The sequence below is a fragment of the Protomyctophum bolini genome (genome assembly GCF_963924005.1).
Source record: "Protomyctophum bolini genome assembly, chromosome: 20".
Lineage (NCBI taxonomy): Eukaryota > Metazoa > Chordata > Actinopteri > Myctophiformes > Myctophidae > Protomyctophum > Protomyctophum bolini.
In genome coordinates this window covers 26,923,286-26,940,972 of record NC_137881.1, presented here as the reverse complement: position 1 = coordinate 26,940,972, position 17,687 = coordinate 26,923,286, and the positions used below count along the sequence as shown (strand labels likewise).

Below are 17,687 nucleotides of genomic sequence, written 5' to 3'. Positions count from 1 at the left end.
GAAACCCGATTTCTACCACTATGTGGAATCACCACTTTCCCCACAGGGAGGAATGCGTATGAGCAGTGTTGAGCAAGTTGCTTTTATTTTTTTTAACAGATTACATTACATCATCATTACATATTCACTTTTCACATATTTGTCTGAGCAAGAGCAATTCACTTCGTATGAGCTTGAGGCACTGTACTACTTGTCAACTTGTCAACAATAACCAGTTTTATGATGAATTCCTCTTGTCTTTTCTTTTGCTATATAGAAGCGTCTATTTGTACGTCTCTAAATGTTTTGACGATTTGAACAAGGTGGACCCTCTTGTAAACAAGTGTAATGCTTTATTGGGTCGTCCACTCACAGTTAACGGTCTTTGTATTGAGTTGTGCTTGAAATGTACTGTAATTCTGCAAACTGTTAATAAATATTTCAATCAATCAATCAAAAGTAGGTGTCCTACCCCAGTGGTTCTCAAACCCCTACATTAATGTGTATTTGGCCGCAGACCCCCATCTGTAAAGACTTTGTGCCAAGGACCACATACAAGATGTGTGGTGTTAAAAATGTCCAAAAAATATTCTAACATTTTCAAGGAATGTCAACATTTCTTTTTTTAAATAGCTGATGTTTATAGGGCCCTAGGAGTCAGTGGACCCCACTTTGAGTACCCCTGCTTTAGAACACATACCACAATAACTCTGAAAGTGTACAAATGGAACCACCATTTGTACACTCTCGGAGTTGCAGCCACATTCAAGTGTCCATTTGGTTCCTATTCCTAACTATCCATCATTTATCTGGGGACCCCCTGGAAGTTGGAACCCACTCATGGACCCCTGGAGGTCCCCCGACCCCTATTATTCCAACACTAGTGCAACCATATAGGTTGAGTAACTTCAGCATGCTTATACATTTCAATGCAGCACTAAATGTACATTGTACATTGCTACAAACGTTCCAAAATACTGGCACCAATGCATTTACACAAGTAGGCACACCACAGTCTTATTGTAGCATACATACATTCATCTAGCAGTACTGTACATTTTCTATACTATTAAACTATTCTATACCCCACAACATTGAAATAAATTGCATGTGCAAATGTATGTAGCCAGCACAGACATTACTTTCTTTTTGACATGCGCAGACTTGAGTTTCTACAGTATTTCAACAATATACTATCCCTGAGTGATGAGCAAAATATTGTGCAAATCTCATATCCAGTGCCTGTGTATTTACAATATAAATGACATGTAATAATAATATAGTATCGGTACATTTCACATCTCTTTTACACCCACATAACGCCCCCACACAATACACGTGTGTGGCGTGCACCCCAATGGTTAGACTAATATCACACAACACTGTCGTAATCCGCCAGCAGGCACATTTTTTTTTGCCAACGGCTGATTCGGTCTGGCTTATTAGCCAGGCTACCCCAATGGCCCCAAAGTAAAATTTGCATAAAAACCACCGTCCTTTTCGGTATCAGTCATCTCTCTTGACTGCTGAAGCAACTTTGACAGACAAAAGATAGCCATCTTCCCCCTCTCATCCTCTTCCCCCTCCCTCTTGGCAGCTAGGGGGACGGGGCGGAACGCGTATAGGGGCGGGCAGGTAAACATTGCCCACCGCGTCGCCTTCCTCCGCCTCCTCTGGGCCGTCTTCATAGGCGACCCCCTGACTGGCGGCAGCCACCTCCAGGCCCTGGTTGATATAGTGGGCCTCCTGGCTGGCCTCCAGGCCCGGCAGCTGAGACAGAAGGGCTTTCAGCTTCTCTCCCAGCTCCCTGAAACGAGGCCTCCGAGAGGGCTCGTCGTGCCAGCAACTCCGCATCACCTCGTAGCTGGACATGGAGAGGTGGTGAAGGAGAGAGGGAAAAGAGTTTTGAAAAACGAAAGAAATAACAATAGCCAATAGCCAACAAGCCATAATGATTCATTCAATTTGATTCAAATATGTAGGCTTTAAGTGGTGAAAATAGCCCGCATAAAGACGAGAGAGAGAGAGAGAGAGAGAGGAGCAGCTGCAGCAGCATATGATTAATTACATGGACAATGTCACCTCTATGTCACGTTCTGTGTTTCCTATTATTCTCTGTTCCAGCCTGCTGTTCCAGTATGGCTCACGCTGACTCAATAAGTCAAAGCCAGAGAGGCAGCAGCACTGCAGCTGAGCTAGCCACTCAAAATGAGTCGTGAAACTTATAAGAGAAAATTATGAGCTCACATAGCTCATGTTGTCACTGAGGCTACAAGAGCAATGTAGTAGAAGGTAGAATTCTAACCCAGTATAAATTCCAATAAAGCTTGAGTGATGAATCACACACGCCACTATGTGTTCATAGCATAGGGCCTCCAGTGGGTTATATAATCAACAAGATTGAATAGCAAATATAATCCTTAACCATTTAACCACTTGAACCCTAGCGTCCCTATTCTGAGCATGTGAAAATAGGCAAACATTCTGCAAAGATAGCTGATTAACATGGTCACAGGTAACCTTGTTGATTGGCTATTTTTGACGAAAAGTTTGTTACGGGCCAAGGATAGAGCCCTGGGAGACTCGGGTCAACAAAGCATATATAGCATTTCAGTGGTTATCTCTCTCGTCGGACTGCGAGAACTCACAGCGGGGGATCACAGTCGTCGGGAGGTTTGAGTCTGTAGCCAGATGTCAGGAGGTCTAGCAGCTCGTGGTTGTTGACCCCGGGGTATGGGGTCCTGCCTCTGGACACAATCTCCCAAATGGTCACCCCAAATGACCACTGAACACAGGGACAGTTCATAAATCATTTAGTTCATGTAGTAGGGTTTAAGCTATGCTTCTTCTCACTCCTTTTGAATTTGCTTTTTTAAATTATTTTGTACTGCTTGTTATTCTGACGTTTCTGTTTATATTGTTTTTTTCAAAAAACAATGCTTTATTCAAATAAACATTTCAATCTAAGTACATGTTAATGAATTCATTTGAATGTAGAAATGAATGTTTTTTCCTATAATATTACACATCCAAAATATGTTACCAGGTTGAGAGTGGTTAAGAATTTGGACACTTGCATAACTGCATAATTGCCAATACCGATGTCATCAAAAGAGTCAAATAAAATAAAGGACTCTTTATTGGTTGGGCTCACGTCTAGCAGCAACAACATGGACGAGGCCATAGAGAAAACTCACCACGTCACTCTTGGTGGTGTAGATGGATTCAGACAGGCTCTCCACAGCCATCCACTTGATGGGCACGCGAATGGCCACAGTCTGCCTGTAGTAATTGTTGCTCAAGATATTCTTGGACAGACCGAAGTCAGCTACAGACACACGCAAGTCGTCCCCCAACCTGCGAGGGATGCACACGCAGATTAGACACGAACCGACATGTGGAAACAACAGTCGGACTTGCGGTCGAACATCCGCTGCTCCCATGCTTGTGGTTAGGGTTCAGGTAGGTTGTCGGTCTAATGACAGTCGGACCAATAGTGTCAATCAATCTACATGTGCAAATGCAATACGGTTAGTTTCTATCGATAATGTTTTACCTATGTGTGATTCACCCAGAGTTGAGATTTTTAATGCTCAGGGCCTTATTTATCAATGCGTTGTACACACAAAATTGGGTGTACACCGCGTTGATAAATAAGGGCCTTAGTGTGTGAATAAGATTGTCTATTTAGTCAAATGGGCAACCACACAATGATTCACAGTGTCACATTAGAGAGGTCTTCCTTCTACCACTGCATGTCTCATCATTTCCTATCCATGGCTGTGGCAACAACGCAAATTCCCCTCAGGGATCAACACTTAGTAATCTGTCCTGTTTGTTAGCTTGTCAGCTAGATAACTTGAGAATGGACAGATATTCATGAAACTTAGAGGGAATGATGAGTAGGCTATATAAGCCAAGGAGATGAGTAACTTTTGAGGTAAAAAAAAGGCAACAGTAACGGTCACAATTGAGAGACGCAGAACTAGTTGTGAGCAGGGTAGGCTATGTTGTGCTTAATCCAATCGTTTTTTTTCCTTCTCCCACCTCTTATTTTCTCTCATCCTCCCGCCAGCCAGAGCGTGTCCTTTACACATCCACCTCAGTGTCCTGTCTGAAGCTACGTATGAATACTAATGCCTCGAAGGACAGAGATGCAGTCTCTAGTCTGAACAACAGCTCCCCTGTCTTGTGACCTGGGTGACTCTATCTCTCAGAGTGTCACCCTATTATGAGTTATGGACTCACATGCAGTTGCGTGCAGCCAGGTCCCTGTGTAGAAACCCCTGGGAGCTCAGGTATTCCATCCCCGCTGCGATGTCGATCATGAAGCGCAGGAGACTCTGGTGAGGCACGAACTGCATGGGAGACATTGGGAGATATTGGCACATCCTGTGATTTATTTGATGCTGGCTCAGAACTTGTTGAACATGCGGTGTTGAGTATGATGGGGCCGGTGTGTCTGTAGGCTATGTGTCGTATTATGTCTGTACTTGTGAGGAGTCCTGAGGACCAAATATCCTACGTGGTTTCAATGAAACTACTCGTGGATTTAACGCACATTTTTCATGCAATAGAAGCATATTTGGTTTCAATTCATCTCTCATCTCGAATTCATTCCCTGCCAGAACCCAGAATGAAAATATTTAAAATAAGTATATGATATTGCCAAATAGATATTACAGGGAATCATATAGAAACAGAGCCAACAGGTGGATGCTAGTGGGGTGGTAGTGGGAGCACAAAACACCTCATGGAGCTATAAGCACAAACACAAAGCAGCATTTTATTTATTTATTTGACAGGGACAAAGCTCATTAATCAACATGTCAGTTTTCACCTCAATGTAAATAAGCCAGAGTTAGCCAAAGCTAAATTTCATCTGTAGTCCCCGAGCAGGCTCTTAAAAAATGAATGATAGATAAAAGAAAGACAGAGTGTATAGTGTGCCAGGCCAGCACACAACGCCATGTGTGCATCTGTGCAAGCACCCAACACTATATCCATACAAAAACACAATAGGCCTACAATACAGTACAATACAGGAACAGATCAACATGGTACAGGGGACAGAACAACTGCAAAGTGAAGTGAAAAATGACACCGGTGATGAATACAAAATAGTTACTCATGATTACAGATTTGAATTGTTTTCAGGTTGAATTTGAAGGTCAAATAGTTGGAGGTCTCTCTTAATTCTGTAGGGAGACTGTTGAGCAGCAGCATAGCAGAGCTGCAAGAACAATTTGGAATGACCTTTTCAGATGGGTGTCTGAAGCCAGGTACGAGTAAACAAATTAAATATGCTACAGACGGAGGGGAAAGAACTAGAACAGTGGTTTTCAACCAGAGGTCCATGAGGGGATTCCAGGTTGTTCCCAACTGATGGAAAAGTTGGTGACCTAATGGACCCTTCTTACACAGTATATCTTTAACTCTTGAGAGTAAAATGAAACCAAATGGGGTTTTTATTCGTCACTCTCAAGAGTAAAATTATTGTTAAACATCTGTCTTAATATATAAGAAGTCTACGTAATTAAAATAATTACTTGAACCCTAGCATCCCTATTATTCGCCGAGCACAACACCTCACAACTATTTTCGGGAAAGAGATTCGGTATGGGGGGGGACCCAGGCAACTAAGTATCCGTTTACATACCGGTATATAGGGTTTAAAAGTGGTTGACTTTAACTTTGTAATGGAAGCCAGTGGGCAGTCTGAAACCATGCCCAAATGTGGAGAAGACTGACGTCATCAATATGACCTAAACTGATAATAATAAATTAAAAATAAATGTCGCAGTATAACCGGCCCGACGCCCGACCGCTGCGCTGACGATGCTTACCAGAGTGAGGGACGTTGTCGTCAAGGACGACGCTCCGAGCACGCTGCTGCTGGACAAACACGCGGACTACATAGCGGCCTACGGCTCCGAAAAGGACGACTACGACTACGCCCTGTCGGAGCACCTGAGGATGAGCGGGCTGTACTGGGGCCTGACCGCCGTGGACCTGATGGGCGAGCTGCCCAGGATGAACCGCGAGGAGATCACGCGCTTCGTCCGGTCCTGTCAGCGCGAGGGCTGCGGGGGCCTCGGCGCCAGCGTCGGACACGACCCTCACCTCCTCCACACCCTCAGCGCCGTGCAGATCCTGTCCCTGTACGACGGCGTGGACGCCATCCACGTGGACGGAGTGGTGGAGTACGTCCGGGGGCTGCAGCAGGCCGACGGCTCGTTCGCCGGGGACGAGTGGGGCGAGATAGACACGCGGTTCTCCTTCTGCGCCGTCGCCACCCTCGCCCTGCTGGGCCGGCTGGACGCGATAGACGTCGACAAGGCCGTGGAGTTCGTGTCGTCCTGCATGAACTTCGACGGCGGGTTCGGCCGCCGGCCCCGCTCCGAGTCCCACGCCGGGCAGGTCTACTGCTGCGCCGCGTTCCTGTCCATCACGGGTCAGCTGCACCGCGTCAACGCCGACCTGCTGGGCTGGTGGCTCTGCGAGAGGCAGCTGCCCTCCGGGGGCCTCAACGGCCGCCCCGAGAAGCTCCCGGACGTGTGCTACTCCTGGTGGGTCCTGGCCTCGCTGAGGATCATCGGCCGGGACCACTGGGTGGACAAGGCCGCGCTGCGCGCCTTCATCCTGGCCTGCCAGGACGACGAGACGGGAGGCTTCGCCGACAGGCCGGGAGACGTGGCGGACCCGTACCACACGCTGTTCGGAGTGGCGGCGCTGTCCCTGCTGGGGGACCCGCTGGTCAAGGAGGTGAACCCCGTGTTCTGCATGCCCGAGGAGGTTCTCCAGAGGATGGGCGTGCAACCGGACATACTGAGCTGACTCGTCTCAACCCATTAAGACCCGAGGCTAGATTCTAAATGTTTCTAAATGTTTTCCAAATCATGACAGTTTCCTGATTTTCTACTACTAATGATTCCTGAGGAGCACGCCGCGACACACCGCTCCAAGAGAAGGGTCATATGCAGGGAACAAATATCACTGCGGTAATGTGTGACTACTCGTAGTCTCGTACCACTTTGACTTCTTTCTTTTTTGAGGGCCCTCCTATATTCAGCTATTAGTGTACATTTCTGTCCTACACAAACATTACATTCCCATTGACAATGAATGGAGAATTGTGTCATAGTGTCTGAGCAAATAGGCATAGTGTCTATTTTATGTCATGATGATGTACGACGATAAGATGATATTATTTTGTAAACACATTACTCCGCAGTCTCACAGCGCAAAGAAGCAAAAGATAAGGACGATGAACTGCTGTATATATTTTGACTTACAGTATAAGCCCAGTAGCTATACAGCCCAAAGACTTAGGCCAGGTGTTATGCAATGAGTATAATCTAATCAAATATATTCATGTTATGGAACCCCGAGGGCCTGAATTGATGCGTAGCGAAAAGAGAAGATTTGCATCGCATTACATTATATAATATTTGCATATGCTAATTATTAAAACAATTTCACAATAAAACTGCAGATCCAGGACCCCTGGGGGCCTGCACCTGTGTAAATGAAGACATATTTGTATATGGACTGTGCCTGTGTGTGTGTGTGTGTGCGCACGTGTGTGTGTGGCACATGTGTGTGAATGCACGAAACGGGTTTGCATGTTAAAGTAAATGCTTCTCACCATAGGAATGTCCCCATAGCGTGTGGCAATCAGGAAGCGCCGCAGGTCCCCGTGTTTCATGAAGGGCAGAATGACCAGAGGCACGGGCAGAGGGGAGTCCTGCTCGCTCTCTAGAGTGACCCCTGCAGGACAAACACACACACAGCACTCTCACACAAGGCTAGCTACAGGTGCCATACAGTACTATAGTGTCGAGTAATGCACATGGTGTAAAGTAAGTAACTAAGTACAATTTTGAGTTCTTTGTACTTTACTTGAGCATTTCCAGTTTCCAATAGGTTTACTTCTACTCCACTATACATCTCTACTATTGTACTTTTACCCCCACTGCATTTATTTGAAAACTTTAGTTTACTACTAAGATTTAGATTACTATAACAAAACATACACTAACCACCTCAACCATATATACATTTCGGCTATTTGAAAATAGCCGATCTACGAGCTCACAATGCGTCGCGATAGATCTGCTATTTTTTCAAAAGATTTTTATGCATTTGAAAAGTTGAGTGATACTTTGAGTGACACTATTTAATAACTCCGTTGGATCCATTGGGACTGTTATTTTCAGAAGAGTAGGGCCTCACTCACACCTTCACACGACTGATGTATGCTTGTTGTATACAAAGGGTGTGATACATCTTGCCCCAATGCATTTCCAATGGGAGTCTCTGCATGGTTTGACACAACCTTTGTGTTGTATGAGGGGCAGGGGGGCAGTCGAAACACAGCCGAAAGCCATACAACAGCCTGTAGTCCAAAATGTTGTATCAGTGACTTCCATTGGAAATGCATTGGGGCGGCCATGACACTTACATCTTGCTTACATCTAGCATGCATCAATGTTGTATGCTAGATCGAGATTCGAAAGGTGTGCGTGAGGCCTAACCCTTCGGGACATAAAAGGTCGATCAATGAGAGCCAGCAGTGCATTGCAGTGCAGTTAGCCTCGGTACAAAGGCTTGTATTTTCGTTACTGGTCTAAGAGCGTTGCTCGAAATATGCCGATGTCAGTTTTCTCCGCACAGGGCGGACGGGGGGCGGGCGCTCAGATCGGTGAACCAATATTATCCAACGCTTGCTCCATGCGCTACCCGCCCATCTATACCAGAAAGCACACAGGCTGGGCCAGGCTATACAGTGCAGCAGACAGGGTTCTGTTGTTGCTCTGCTGTGGAGTGGAAGCCCACAGCCTCACCCTGCCTCCTTGAATGGTTCAACGAAAATATGTCATGTACAAAAACGTGTGGCTATGGGAGCTCCTTCCTTACCCAGCAGTCTGACCACGTTGTCGTGATCAAAGCTCTTCATGATCTCTGCCTCTTTCAAAAAGTCCCGTAAGTCCTCTTGGCTGTGGATTCCAACTGGAGGCACATCAGGGACGAGAGACCGGCCATGAGGTGGAATTAATATGAGACAATGAAAAAAGGAACAAAAGCATTAATGTCTGCAGTCTCCGCACATCTGGATTATACTGTGTGGGCACTGGGCAGTGTATTAGTGCTAGTAAACAGCATTGTGGAATAAGCACCTCTCATGGTCTTCACTGCAACTCTAATGACCAGCCCATTTTCTGGAGTGAAGACCCCTTCATAGACGGCACCAAACTCTCCTGCAAGACAAACATATGTTTTCAATGAAATGAAAAGAGAGTATAATAACATTGACAAGAAGTTCTCCCTTCTTCTCAATTAACATTGATATATTTTGTATACAATACGTCGCATTTTCGTCCGAGATCAAATATTGATTGGGAACCAGTCAGTGACCAGTGTTGGAAAAAGTAGAAATACTCTAAATCTACTTGCGTAAAAGTACAATAGTTTTAGCATCAAAATGTACTGAAAGTACCAAAAGTACAAAGTACTCATTATGCAGAATGTCCCATTTCAAGTAAAAAAAACAACAGATCTACTAGCTCTCAATTGTAGCGTAATATTTGTCTCTGAGATGTAGTGGAGTAGAAGTAAAAGTACTGAACATTTGACATACTCAAGTAAAGTACAAATACCTAAAAATGTACTTAAGTACAGTACTTAAGTCACATGTACTTAGTTACTCTCCCCCACTGTCAGTGACTGACCCTTGCCCAGCTCCTTGCCCAGGGTGAGTTGGTCCCTCTCCACCAGTACGTCCTCCAGAGTGGCCAGCAGGCCGTCGCTAAGGCCCTGTAACTGGACGGTTACAGGGGCCGGCGCTAAGGAACAATACATTACATATGTGAACAATGATAAGAGAGTAGTAGGGTAGAGGTTTGGTGTAAGTAGTAAGTAGCCTTGCCGAGCCATGAGGCCCATAGGGCAGGAGCCTATCTCCTGTTTCTGCGTGAAGCAGCTTGATGTACAAGTACACCCCCTGGACATGACGCTGGTATGTCGCAATCCAACCCTTGATGCTGAGTGTCAAGCAGGGAGGCACTGGGTCCCATTTTTTTGGTACAGAGTCTTTGGTATGACCCGGCCGGGGATTGAACCCCGATCTCCCAGTCTCAGGGCAGACACTCTAACCACAAGGCCACTGAGCTGGTAGAGGTTTGGTGTAGAGAGAAAAAAATGGCCCTTAGACCATTGTCCAAGGGTTTAAATGGTCAAATACAAATGAACATGAATCCAAATATTCATAGAAAAGATAATGTGTAAACAAAGTAACAAACACATAAACAAAACAACAACATTAAATGAATTAACTCTGATGATAGTGCTGTCAAAAGTCTAAATAAGGGTATCAATTAAATCCATGAAAAAGTTTAATCTGTATTCTGCAATGTAATTTTATAAATTATTTTAGTGGGGGTCCCTGCTTCATCTCTCTCTCTCAGCTAAGGGGTCCTCCTTAATTGGCCTGAAAAACATTGAAGACCCCTGTTCTGTTGCCGACTTTCCACATTTAAGTGTATTAAAGACAACTCATTTGAAAATCTGTTATTTTCATTAAGCGTTGTAGGACAAAAAAATGAATTAGTCCTTAATGTCAGCATTGTTTTTACTTACTAGTGGGCTGGGGAGGCTCAGGATTTGTCTGCTCAGCACGACGGTACGTTACACCAGGGTTTAGAGTCGAGAGTTCGACCTCTTGGTTGCCATTCCTATGAACATAAAAGGCCTCTTGTATCATTTTCAACATACACACAAAATCAACTAAAAACTAAACTAAACTAAGAAAATAAATAATTCCATCAAGCTGCACAGCTGTGTTGAAGTATAAATGATAGCTTCATCCGAAGTTCTGAACCCATTGGGTGTCCTAAACCAGTGGTTCCCAAAGTGGGGTCCGGGGACCCCCAGGGGTAGCCTACTACTTGAGGGAGTTCCAGGGGGGACCCAGCTAAATGATAATTTGTAACCAAATAGACCCTTATGGGTCTGTAACTCAGAGAGTGTACAAATGGAACCAAATGGACCCATTTGGTTCCATTTGTACACTCTCAGAGTTAAATTAACAGTGGTTTTACAATATAAATTGGGGTACCAGAGATAGAAATGCCATTAAATCGGGGATCCGTGGCATAATGCGTGTGAAACTGGGCCGTCCTTGAAATTAATGTGTTTCGGAATCACTGATGGAGCCGTAAAAATCCTCCCTTATCGGGGTCACTGGCATATGTTATCAAATGGGGGGGTCTGTGGCCTAATAAATGTTGATTTGGGGGTCCTTGACACGAAAAAGTTTGGGAACCACTGTCCTAAACGCTGCTACACCAAGACTCAGACTGTGTCGAAAGAGCTCGACGGCCTAGAAACCCATTGAACATATCAGGGAAACAGAAACTAAAAGTGCATGTACGGTAGGATGTTCCTGCACCCACCTCAGTACACTGTGTTTGCGGCGTCGCGTGCACGCGGCCAGAGGGACTATTATAGCCAGTAAGAGCAGCAGGCCCCCCAGCACGGCCCCCACCAGCATCCACGGAGACACCGTCGTCCTCTTCTCCTCCCGAGGAGAAGGAACTACTCGAGGGTCCGACGTGGTGTTTGGGACGGGGCCGGCAGGAACTATCACTGGGACTTTCACTGCAAGACACAACACACATTCAGGCCTTACGTAAAAAGAAAAAAAAAAAATCAAAATCATGACTAACAGTGAAGTCACACTGAGTCACACTCAGTATGTGACTTCAATGACGCTCGTCATTTCCACCCACCAGCTGTTTAAAAACCCAGACATGACGCAGCCTGTCTGGGTTTACCCACTCACGTCTCTGGATGGTGACGGTGGACACAGACGAAGACGCCGCCCTCTCCTGGTGGACGGACAGGTCGTTCCGGGCCTGCACGGAGAGGCTGTAGTCGGAGTGCGGGTTCACCCCCGCCACGGCGACGCTCGTGTCGGTCAGTCCCGCCGAGGCGGGCAGGAAGACCACCTCCCTCCCGCACGGCTCCCACCGCCGGCGGCCGAACGCCGCCGTCGTCCCCTCCCTCCTCTGCAGACACCCCACGCTGTACGTCACCTCCCGTCTCCCCCCCAGGTCGCGGGGGCGGTCCCAGCGCAGGGTCAGCAGAGTGTCGTTGTGGTGGCGGTGGGCGGTCACGTTGACCGGGGCCGACGGGGGCTCTGCGTTGAGATAATATAGGACAGTGGTTTTCAACCCTTTTTCATATCGAGCCAGTGGGACATTAACCAACCAATTTCAATCAGAAATTGGTTGGTTCCACAGCCTCCACTATATAGTCTCTTACTTGTGCATCCCAGTAGGTATGGGTCAGCTTGCAGACGGCTGTATCCGTGGACACAGTCACATTTCTCGGCTCCCTCCATCATGGTGGTCCTGCTATTGGGTGGGCACGACAGGCATCCTCCAGGCTCACTGGCTGGTCTGTGGTAACCTGTTCGACAGGCTGGTAAAAAAAAGCACAGGTAATTATGACACCGAAACAAGAAATGATATGTTTTGTATCTAAATGTGAGTGTAGCCAAATTAAATGGCAATTTTACTTATTTTTTTTGCCAGAGTCAACGTGATATTGTCTACAATTTTGACCAGTTCAAATAAATGTATCTATTTAGCAGATGCTCTTCTTTAGAGCAACTTACAAAGTAAAAGTGCCAGATCAGAGTAGGCGGTATGCGTGGTTTAGTAAGAAAACCTGCACAGTATACCTACGATAAGAAACCTAGCATACAGTATGAAAGCATCTATCAAAGTATACGGCAAGGGCAGATGATAGGTGAGTGCTAGGGGATGAGAGGAGAGGTAAAAGATGAGTCACTGTCACTGGCAGTGGGACGTCAGAGGACATTCCACAGCTTGGGAGAAGGGACAGAGAGGACAGAGGAGTCTAGGAGGCCACCTGGAGTATTGTTGGCCAGGGTTGTTATGGGGAAGGGATAGAATCAGATCAGTGGTTCTTAAGGGTGCAGTACTTAGTTTAGACAGTTTTTGGTTATACCAGTCCTACAACTACAACCTATCTAGTTGTACCTAAACATAACCTCCCACTGGGCAGCACACCTATAAACCTAACCTTAACCAATGTCTAACCAATGACTATTCTAAACTAAGTATGCACCCCGTTCTTAAAGTGGGGTGCGGCGACCCCAGCGTTTTTTGAGAGAGTTCCAGGGGGTTCCTGACGAAATACATTAATATAGTAGCATCAAATTCTGTTTAACCGCCTGAAATCTATACACACAGTACATTGGCTATCTGGACATTTTAACATCAGGAATCTTGTATGTATGGGACAACATATTTTCAGATGGGGTTCTGTAGCCATAAATACATCTACATTTTGGGGTCCTTGACATGAAAAAGCTTGGAATGTTGCCCATGGTTGTCATAGGGAAGGGAGGGATAAAGGACCTGTGTTTGCTTGTTAGAGCAAGGACTCTGGGGGCCCTAGCGTATGCCAGAGACCCTACATCGTAATTTGGGGTTTAGCTGGGATTTGTGCTGCCCCCCCGAGGAGAGCGATGCTTTATTAAGCTTTAACTCAGTCAAATCTGAAGCATTTTTTTAAACTGTGTGTTTAAAAAAGTTCTGTGTAATCTATGAGGTTTCAGTTTTCATTTGGTATATTAGATTGTGATTTTATTGTCTCTCTATGAAACGGTATCAAGCAGAAAGCAAACTTCGGATTAATTAAACAGACTTAAACAGAACTGAGGTTCTGCTGAACTGAGGCGAAATAGCATTGGAAATGACACCCGTTGCTTCTTTACCTACTAGCCTTTAATTGCCTTTCAATAAAAGCATATGTGATTGTAGTATCATCTACGTGTTTATATTGTTGTAATCTATTATCCATTAATTATTTGAGTGATGAAACTGAACGAGCGAATGCACAATGCACGGCACAAATCAAATGACTTATTTGAATAGACAATTATGAAAACACAATGGACACAAGGAATTAACACTCTCACTTCTGCTCACTGTAGGAAAATTACAATCACGGGGATTTGTGGAGAACGAGACCTCTGAGCTGTGAATAATGTTCTGCTGTTGCGAGTCCTGGCAGCTCCACTCCCGACCTGTCTATTGCGCGTTCTATCAAACGGAATTTGCATTGCGGCATAATATGGTCTGAGGAGGCGCTTTCTGCTGTCCTAAACCTGTGTGGGCAAGGCAGCAATTGTAAGGAAAGTGCGCCATCAACCACAGGCACACTTCCAGCCGCAAATAAAGGAGTCGACATAATGTATAGTGGGTAGTGTGGTCGCAAGATAACCTTTAAGTGTAAGGTTCCAAACCCACTATATGAGGGCAAGGCATGGTTTACGTTAGGGACCTGGGTCATTATGCTGGAGGTAGCAGCCAGGGAGCCATATGCCCTTGGCTGGCTTGTAGGTGTTTTCAACTGAGAGGCATGACTTTCATCATCATCATGGCATCAGTCCAAAGTTTCTTTAATGTCTTCACTCTCCATGTTGCATAACATTTCTAACTGATGCAAACAGTCCAGATTACATCATCCAAATTCGTGCTTCTGGTTCTCCCAGTTTTCAACAGGGTTGGAATTGATTTAAAGATCAATTCGATGTCTACTGTATATGGGATACGGCTGGTGTCACTACCTACTACATTTTAATGTACTCTTGAAGTAAAAAGAGAGAGAAGTAAGTACTGGCCCTCATGGGGGTTAATCCGTCCCTGTATGCGCTCGTACCAGGGGCACCCCTAAATTCATTATTCCTTTTATTTTATGAAGTGGATTATTTATTGAATCATTAATTATATAAAAAATGGTGTCTTAGAAATACAAGTTTTACAAATGTATTAAAAATGCTTAAAATATCAGTCAAAATCTTCATGGTAACTATAAAGTTGTCAAATAGTAAAAGTACAATATTTCCCATGCACTTTTTACACCCCCTGCTGATAATGTAGTTGTGAGAGGGAGGATGACTGATTCACACCTGGCCTGAGTCCAGTTCTAGTTTGACTCAGGCCAGGTGTGACTGCTTAAATCAGTCATCCTCCCTCTCACAGTAGTGTTGTCACTATGTTGTGTCATGGACATACCTCGACAGGTGTCGTCAACTCTTTCATGACCGGCTCCGCAGACACACTCCTCCCCCTGCAGCGGCGTCCACGTCCCGTCCACCGTGCACTCCCTGACGGGAGGCGACGACACCTGCACGGCTCCCAGCACACAGGAGCCCGCCTGGGGCCCCGACTCCACTCCGGCCTCTTCGAACGCCGCGAGGTCGCCGATGACCCCAGGGCACCTTCTGTAGTACACTCTCACGGACGCCACGTACACGCAGCTCCCCGAGTAGGAGAAACCGAGATGGAAGCCCCTCTGCGTCTGCGCGACCGTTCCCAGGTCTAGGGCCAAACTGCGGTTCAGGTAGTCGCTCGATATTTGTCCCGTGGTGGCAGAGGCTGGGAACTGTCTGGAGACGTGGAGAGATAGGACCTTCCCTCCGTCCTGCCACTTTCTGAGCTCCGTGTTTGATTGAAACAAGTGAACTTCCAGCGGAGACGGAGACGGTTCCTCTTCTTGGGCAAACGCAACGTCCAGCAGCAGGCGGGAGGACTCACCGCGGTCGACCCATGGGCTCAGTAAAGTTCTGCGACGGTTGCCGTCCGTGCACGCTTGGTACACCAGTACTGGAGTCTCAGAACCCAGCTTCAAATTGGTTACATCCCACTGGGTTGTGATATAAATAATACAACAACAATACATTACTATACACAGCTATAAGTGAGTCGAAAGCATTCGTGTGGTTTGGAGAAGACTTACGTCTCTGCGTGGATTGGAAGTCCATTCCCAGGAGGTTTGCTTAACAGAATTGAATAGTTCCACTAGGGAGAGGAGAGAGCACATTGTTTTCCGGATTCATACATTTCTGTGCAAAACCTTTTCCCCTTTTTAGGGAATAATAGTGGTTAAAACCGACTACAATTTATAACTTACTAATACCATAATAGTTTTAGAATGACAATGTAGTTGACTGTGGCTTAAATACACAAATAGGTCTAACAGGTCTTACATATTTGGAGATACCGGTAGTCTTTTTTCATAAAGCTCACAATGCGTTGGGATGCATCCCCTTGTGAGCTTGTAGATCGGCAATTTTCACTATTTTTTCAATGTTTTTTAAACAATAACAAAAAAGGAACAGTTGTTCAGTTTTGTGCGAAAACACTCACCATCTTCTGATCTAGACTGGCCAGTGAAACCAAGAAAACATCCACACATCCAAAGTAGTAACATTGTAGGAGTAGCTAGACAACTTTCCAAGAACTGAATTGTCTCTCATAAATCCATGTCAGATCAACTGTAACTGTACGTCCTCACATACACCAGCTATTCTAAACAACTCAGAGAAAACAACAAGGAGGAATGTGCCTTGAACTTGTGGTAATGAAACTGTGGTACTTCAATATCCTCCTCCCACACTTTAGACGGCCTACACCCCCACGCCTCCACTGTCACTGCTGACTTAGCTTATCTCATATTACTGTAATCATTGTTAGGTCACTATGATTAGGTCAATGTACAATATTTCTTTCTTTTCTTTTCTTTTCCTTTTTCAAACAGAATAGGGCCTCATATCTTCTATACACCAGAGATTTGGTGTAGAGAGGAAGAAAGGAAGTGGCCTAGTATTGAGCCCTGTGGGACTCTGGTAGAGCAGTGGTAGCCAACAGGTGGCCCTTGGGTGATAATATCTGGCCCAGCAAATTATTTTGTAAATCAAACTCTCACGTTTAATAAAAAACGGATTTCAAAAGAGTTGGTCGAATGATGGCTTAACATATGACAGGGAAGCCAAACCATTTTTAGACTCAATGTCAGACTGACGAGTGACGTCTTATTCGACTGATCATCGAGCCCAGGGTGGTGCAATCTTTCTCACTTCTTCTTTCCACACTTACAAAGAAATGCAGACTCCTATATTTCTTCTTGGGAAAGATATAAGTATAAACCAACAAAAAATAATCGCAGAAAAACAACACCCAAAAACTGACATTGTTGCACAATGTCAGTTTTGGGTGTGGGAACGATATTGATCAATACAATGTGTTTCCATTTAGAGGCGAAGTACTCAACGTATTTTTCCCCCAAGGTTAGACTTTTGAATATTAAAGTGCAATATCCCCTAACCCCTTATGCCTATTAGGCCAGTGGTTTTCAACTGATTGTGAACCAGGGACCACCACCCTGACTTAGAATCAACCTGGGGACCACTGTTGTGTTTTGGTGAGGATATGGGCTAAGATGAGTGCTTTTGTAACACTTGCTATGCATCCATATGTGTATCTCAACCAATGGTCCATTGGCTACTGATAATTTCATAATAATAATGACTCAACCAGACACTCCGGGGCACTTCCCCATCCCTTGAGATTCTTGAGAACTGCCTTTTTCGGTAGAATTTTCTTGACCTCCAAATTGTCCGAAAAGTGACTACATGGACGGTCATCATACTGTAGGTCACCAGGTGATTCAGTTCACGGTTTCTCAACTAGAAAAATTCCCCCAAATCACCAAACCCTACATTACTAAATGGTCAGGGACCACATGCCATACCTCCACGAGTCCACGGACCACCTGTTGAAAACCCCTGCTATATGCTGCTATTAAACTTGCACTGTGAAAAAAAGAGGTAA

General features: G+C 45.3%; 2 protein-coding genes across 2 annotated transcripts; one reads left to right on the top strand and one right to left on the bottom strand.

Annotated features, from left to right (window-relative positions):
* Positions 1–297: 297 nt before the first annotated feature.
* On the bottom strand, positions 298–16,362 carry LOC308334945 (tyrosine-protein kinase Mer). The gene is made up of 15 exons (XM_080791842.1): positions 16,224–16,362; positions 15,814–15,875; positions 15,090–15,720; positions 12,304–12,462; positions 11,822–12,178; positions 11,433–11,637; positions 10,618–10,712; positions 9,711–9,824; positions 9,159–9,239; positions 8,899–8,991; positions 7,628–7,749; positions 4,228–4,337; positions 3,177–3,336; positions 2,628–2,764; positions 298–1,843 (listed from the first exon to the last, which is right to left on the bottom strand). Exons 1-15 carry the CDS (start codon positions 16,285–16,287, stop codon positions 1,549–1,551), a joined length of 2,685 nt encoding a protein of 894 aa, XP_080647968.1. The 5' UTR covers positions 16,288–16,362; the 3' UTR covers positions 298–1,548.
* LOC308335811 (geranylgeranyl transferase type-2 subunit beta-like) lies at positions 5,818–6,816 on the top strand (the record flags this gene model as incomplete). Its single annotated transcript, XM_080793025.1, has 1 exon — positions 5,818–6,816. One exon carries the CDS (start codon positions 5,818–5,820, stop codon positions 6,814–6,816), a length of 999 nt encoding a protein of 332 aa, XP_080649151.1.
* Positions 16,363–17,687: the final 1,325 nt, after the last annotated feature.

Excerpts from the sequence above, each read along its gene's own strand:
- LOC308334945 (XM_080791842.1), bottom strand. The coding sequence starts at position 16,287 with ATGTTACTACTTTGGATGTGTGGATGTTTTCTTGGTTTCACTGGCCAG. Across the intron at positions 4,338-7,627 it reads GCTATGGGGACATTCCTATG|TTCGTGCCTCACCAGAGTCT; the intron begins GTGAGAAGCATT and ends TCTCCCATGCAG. Across the intron at positions 1,844-2,627 it reads GACGACTGTGATCCCCCGCT|CTACGAGGTGATGCGGAGTT; the intron begins GTGAGTTCTCGC and ends CTCCATGTCCAG.